The sequence below is a fragment of the Cryptococcus neoformans genome, chromosome 1 (assembly GCF_000149245.1).
Source record: "Cryptococcus neoformans var. grubii H99 chromosome 1, complete sequence".
Classification (NCBI taxonomy): Eukaryota; Fungi; Basidiomycota; class Tremellomycetes; order Tremellales; family Cryptococcaceae; genus Cryptococcus; species Cryptococcus neoformans.
Genome location: NC_026745.1, coordinates 862,501 through 867,500, shown reverse-complemented (window position 1 = coordinate 867,500; position 5,000 = coordinate 862,501). Strand labels below are relative to the sequence as shown.

Here is a 5,000-nt window from a genome sequence, read left to right as displayed (position 1 = left end):
CATTGTGATTATTAGGAGACTCGGAAGATGTCGTCTCTGGCGTTGGAAGATGGAACGATTGGTCAAGCGGATTAACTCCTTGTGAGCCCAGCTCGGTGAACGACATTTGGGACGGCTGAGACTGAATCTTGGACTCGTCTGCAACGGAAACAGGTCCATCATCGTCCTGGTCCTCTTCCATCCTTGCCAGAATCTCGGCAATACTCTGGCCCATCTGATCTTCCTCCGCACCCCCGTTTGGCAAAGATTTGCGTCCACCATCTTCGGGCTTTTCTCCGGCCTTCAATCCAGACGTGAGAGGGAAAGGGAACCCTGCATCTTCAGCTGCTTGCGGCTTGAAAAGAGTACTTTGGCCAGTCGAACCGATGAAGGGATCATGTTGAGCTGACCAGGCGCCAGGCGTGAGGTTTATCCACTGCGAAAGATCTGTGTCTCTCATTGGAGTCGAAGGACCGTAATGCTGAGACTGGAAAGCACGATCCGCTGGCAATGCAGCAGGGGATGGCATATTCCCAGATGCAAAGAGACCGAGCAGCCCAGAAAAGATAGCCGGCTCCCAATGGCGGATAGTGAGGTTATATAGCTGCTGTAAGGACATTGCAGATTGTGCAGATGGATTAGGTACCCGGAAATCTGGTCCCGAGTCTGCAGGTATGGCCAGGGCCACGATAATACTAGGCCATAAACAGAGCGCAGTCACCTACCATGCCAACCAGTTTAGTCGGATCATCAAAACGTGTGGGATGGGAAATTTGAAACCTACCGAGTCACCGCCACCCCGTTTCCAAATCTCCTGCAAGACCTTCAGCACAGGCACCTCCCCTACACCATCAATTTGAATCACACTCGCCAACGCGGATCTCCACTCTGATTCATGGGACTGTTGAATGTTCCTCTTGCCTGGAGTAAGTGGTGGTGGCCGCAAAAGATTTGAGAGCTGAGGGGCTGCAGGAACAGAATTCCCTTTGGTCTCGTCAGATTGCGGCACGCAACCGTTTACGACTCTTGGAGCAGTAGGCTTGCGTGAAATTTGGGAATCCGTGTTCGTCAACATGTCTGTCGACTCCACGACATCAGATGTCGGATTGATGAATTGCTCCCAAGAGTTGCTTCCTGGGGTCCATCCCGTTCCCTTGTTCCCATCTATACCCTCGCCAAGGCCCGGAAGAGAATCCAACAGCGATGAGAGATCTGCTTTGGGTGTCCCGTTCGCAGACCAAGAGAAAAGACCATCCAATCCACCCGGTGTTGTCGCGGGAGGGTAAGATGACCGACGGCGGGAAAGCGATTTCCGAAGATTGGTGATTTGCGCAAGAGGAATTGGCGTAAAGTCAAGAGGTAGGGGAGACGGGCTATTCGACCCGTTGGCATTGAGAGGAGGTTGGGCGAGCGGATGCGGCCCTCTTGTCTCAGAGGCGGTTGTTGCTGAGGAAAATGGAGAGCCTCGGCTCATAGATTGAGCTGAACTGGTGGTGAGGACAGGGTGTTGGGACATGGTTCCGTTTGTGCTTTTCATGTCGCTTGACGGGGGCTGTATTATGAGGAAGAAGATGACAGCGATCAGCTTGATTGTCATTCATAAGATGAAACGAAAGGGAAAAAAAAGGACAACAGGATAAAGGGGTAATCGTCATTATCGTGCACTGATCCTTCCATCTGATCTTCCCCTGTGCCTAGCCATTTGCTGGAATCACACTGCGCACATACACACGCATACCATATCGACATTGAAATTGTACTCACTTCGCTCAGCCCTCGCTTTCCATACCCATCTGGGTCCATCTGCGCTTCTGTCCCATTTTCTATTCCTAATTTCCTTTTCCCAATGCTCGTGGATCGCAAAATCTCATGATTACCTTCAGTAACGTTGGGTAGCAGCCCATCCGAGTATGTAGAGACAGTGCTGTTCCCCGTCATTGCCTTTGTATACACCAAACTGAAAGATAGTATTCAAACGTGGCGGACGGCGGTAGAAATCGTTGCTATTTGCTGGAATCAAGTCGAGTGGCCAAAAGAGTCGGCAGCTGTCGGTTGTTATGAGAGGATCGGCTATTCTGCAACCACTACTGCGATGAGGTCACTATAAATGTTCTGGCAGCAGGCAAATTGGGGATGGTGGCGATAATTGTGTTAACGATAAACAGACAGGGCGAGAGGATGTATGAGGGCAACAAAAGACGGAAGCAGGTTCAAAGAGTTCGGACCCATGCAATCACTTGACTAAATAATTTATTAGACTATTCCGACATTCATCAGCACCCGAAACGTCGTCGTGTTTCGTTTGCTGCTCGCCTAAAAACGTCTAAATGACCCCTAATCTTTCCTGTCGCAGTCCCTTTCCTGGATCTCATATCCTATATCCTGATATCTCCTATCTTTGCGATTTGTTTCCTTCAGCTTCCTACTTTCCCGCTTTACAAGGCATTGCCGTCCAAGACACCATATATGTTGTGCTTTGTCGTTCGTCTTGCTTGCGCGTTGGACTGCTGTTTGTAATAATGCGTGTACCTTGTACTTATTTATCGGCTAATGGAAGTCTGGACTGTGTAATTGTATATACTCGCGACGGAAAGGGGACCAGAAATGGGAAAAGAGAAACCGACCACTACAGAATGAACCATCATGCACCATGCAAAGGGCCAGTCATTGACAAATAATCGGGTTCCTGCACATTAATGGTAGAGCCGGTAGGGCGGCGGTGTGTCACCGATCATCAACCTCAAACTTCCGTCTAGCTTCCGCCCTCCAGCTTCTCAGTCTTTTAGGGGACCGGGTTGCATCGGATGCACCAAGTTGCTGCTGTGCACCGCCCTCTAGCCTGACATTCTTAAATATATTTTTTCCAAGTTTCCGGGTATCGGTTCCTTCCCTTCACGTGCATCAAACGCAATCAACATCCCGCATTCGGACGCATGCGGAAAGTACCATATCATAATGAACACTACGATTATTCCACATTACCGGTGAAGCAGACGCGAATAACGGGGTCGTTGAAAGATCAGAGTCCGGAGGGAAATAAGCAACCGCAAATAGTGGCATTACCGGTTGTGGATACTTCGTTCGTTGCGAGGCGGCAGCAGATATGACGGTGTGGCTGTCTGATGACTGATGGGATGATGGGAATCAGATTCCAGGCACGCACAGCCAAGGCCCAGGGCAAACGGAAAGGCCTGGATTGGTACCTTGCCGCTTCCGTCATAGGCTGTCATTTTTTGCCGGAATTTCGGCGGATCTGCTTTCTGCCTGCTCTCAGCGATTCTCAGGACTCAGCAGCGCACATTGAAATCGCACAACACCGAGGGGAGTCAATTCTTCCAGATAGGTCTAGATCCGTTCAGATTCCGTTCAGACGGCCAATATCAGGCTCATTTCAGGCTGATTTTTGGGACCGGGGTCGAGACGCGCCAAACACGATCTGAACGAGCGTCTGGACGTCTGAACAGAACAATCCCAACAGCCTGCATCTGCTCTTTTCGTCGTTTGGCTAGTCTTCTACAACGACTTTCTCTACCAATTTTGGATACAATGCAACCCTCCCGGCCCGCGCAATCTTCCCCTTCGCAGCGTCGCCACTCTTCGGCTGAGCCATCTCAGACTCAGACCCGAGCATCTGCGAGTGTTCCGCCCCAACCGACCACTAACGCCACCAAGTGCTAAAAGAAGAATCCTGCGGTATCAGCCTGAGGTATCAGCCGGTCAGGGGATAGATGGAATTCCACCAGCGGAAGAGAACTGGTGGACTGGACCGGTCGAAAAATTGACTGGGAAAAGAACTGCGGAGGGGAAGATCAACAGTCGAGTTTTGCTTATTTCAAAAATTGGATTCCCGCTGGGATTAGCTATATGTCTTGTGCCGTGGGGGACTATGCGTTGAGAAAAGGAGCAAAGGAATTCCAAAAAACTCTTGTACGAGAAAAAAAGGGCCGATCAAGCGTTCTGTTAAGAGCATTGAAGCCAAGGTGAGTTGCCCTTCAACAGTCTATCACTAAGCTCCATCCCTATCCATCCCCCATGCTCAACGAATCCATGTTCACCAATATTCACATAGTATAACTCTGTGAGAAAGGGTTATAAAACTGCCTATAACTCAGCAAATTGGAGCTGGAGACGGAGGTATCATCACAATCCATACCGACAGGCGATGCGAATATTCCCTATGATAGCCTCGCTGGTAAATTTAATCGCAGACGCCAAATCATATCAAATCATGACATAACGGCCGGCAATTATCTTTTAGATCACCGAGAACGCTACTGTCCCGATTACAACTTTTGGAACGAGATCTTCCAAACCGACAAGGCGCAAGACCTTTGTTTAGGAAGAGTACCGATGACGACAGCAATCCCTCTCTAAACCGCATGAGCGAGCACGTCTCACGTCCTCTGACAAGGCTCCTCTGGAAGAGCCTCGCTTGGTGGACGAGGGGACCAGCGAAGATCGACAACGCCAATCAAGAAGTATCCATGGCGATAATGATAATGATGATCTTCAGGAAGAAGGGAATCCTTGTCATGAGGAAGATGGAGGGGATTTAAGTTCACGGCATCCTCTCCTTGAAAAATCAATCCGAAGGCGGCTCGGTCACCGTAAATGCGTCCTGTTTACTTTCTTTTTATGTCTGCTAACATTTCTGTAGCCTCCCGACCTCATGGACAGCCTACTTCGGAGATGAGCGAGGAGGGTCGGAAGGTGTTTGAGGAGGATGTGAAGTTGCGTCCGGAGGCGGCGCAGCGGGACAGGGATAGGGAAGTGCGGGAAATGGCGCGAGCGGAGAGGGAGGAAGAGCACTGGGCAAGGGAGGCCGTTTATTTTGAAAAACAAAACGACCTTTCCGAGGCCCAAAAGTGTATTACGAGAGGAAAACAGAAAATGAGGAGGCAGAAACCGCTGCAAGGATCGCATCTAACTGGTGAGTTTTGAGTCATGTGTTGTACGTAAATTGATTTTGTGGCGTAAATTTGTCTTGTGGAATTTTATAGCTTGATATATAACTTACGTAT

The 5,000-nt window shown here is 49.7% G+C and overlaps 2 protein-coding genes across 2 annotated transcripts in view; one reads left to right on the top strand and one right to left on the bottom strand.

Annotated features, from left to right (window-relative positions):
• CNAG_00337 (hypothetical protein) overlaps positions 1-2,776 on the bottom strand; it is a 4,139-nt gene extending 1,363 nt beyond the window's left edge. The window contains exons 1-4 of the mRNA XM_012191272.1: positions 2,293-2,776; positions 1,744-2,237; positions 764-1,531; positions 1-700 (exon numbers count right to left, since the gene is read on the bottom strand). The exon at positions 1-700 is cut by the window's left edge and continues 325 nt beyond it. Of these exons, the coding sequence (XP_012046662.1) occupies positions 1-700; positions 764-1,531; positions 1,744-1,917 (1,642 nt within the window). The 5' untranslated portion in view covers positions 1,918-2,237; positions 2,293-2,776. The remainder of the gene's footprint in view (positions 701-763; positions 1,532-1,743; positions 2,238-2,292) is intronic.
• Positions 2,777-3,170: 394 nt separating this feature from the next.
• The window catches only part of CNAG_00336 (hypothetical protein), a gene marked incomplete at its 3' end in the record, with an annotated part of 2,302 nt that continues 472 nt past the window's right edge, over positions 3,171-5,000 (top strand). Inside the window, exons 1-3 of the mRNA XM_012191271.1 lie at positions 3,171-3,906; positions 4,391-4,586; positions 4,637-4,909. Coding sequence (XP_012046661.1) covers positions 3,844-3,906; positions 4,391-4,586; positions 4,637-4,909 — 532 coding nt within the window. The 5' untranslated portion in view covers positions 3,171-3,843. The remainder of the gene's footprint in view (positions 3,907-4,390; positions 4,587-4,636; positions 4,910-5,000) is intronic.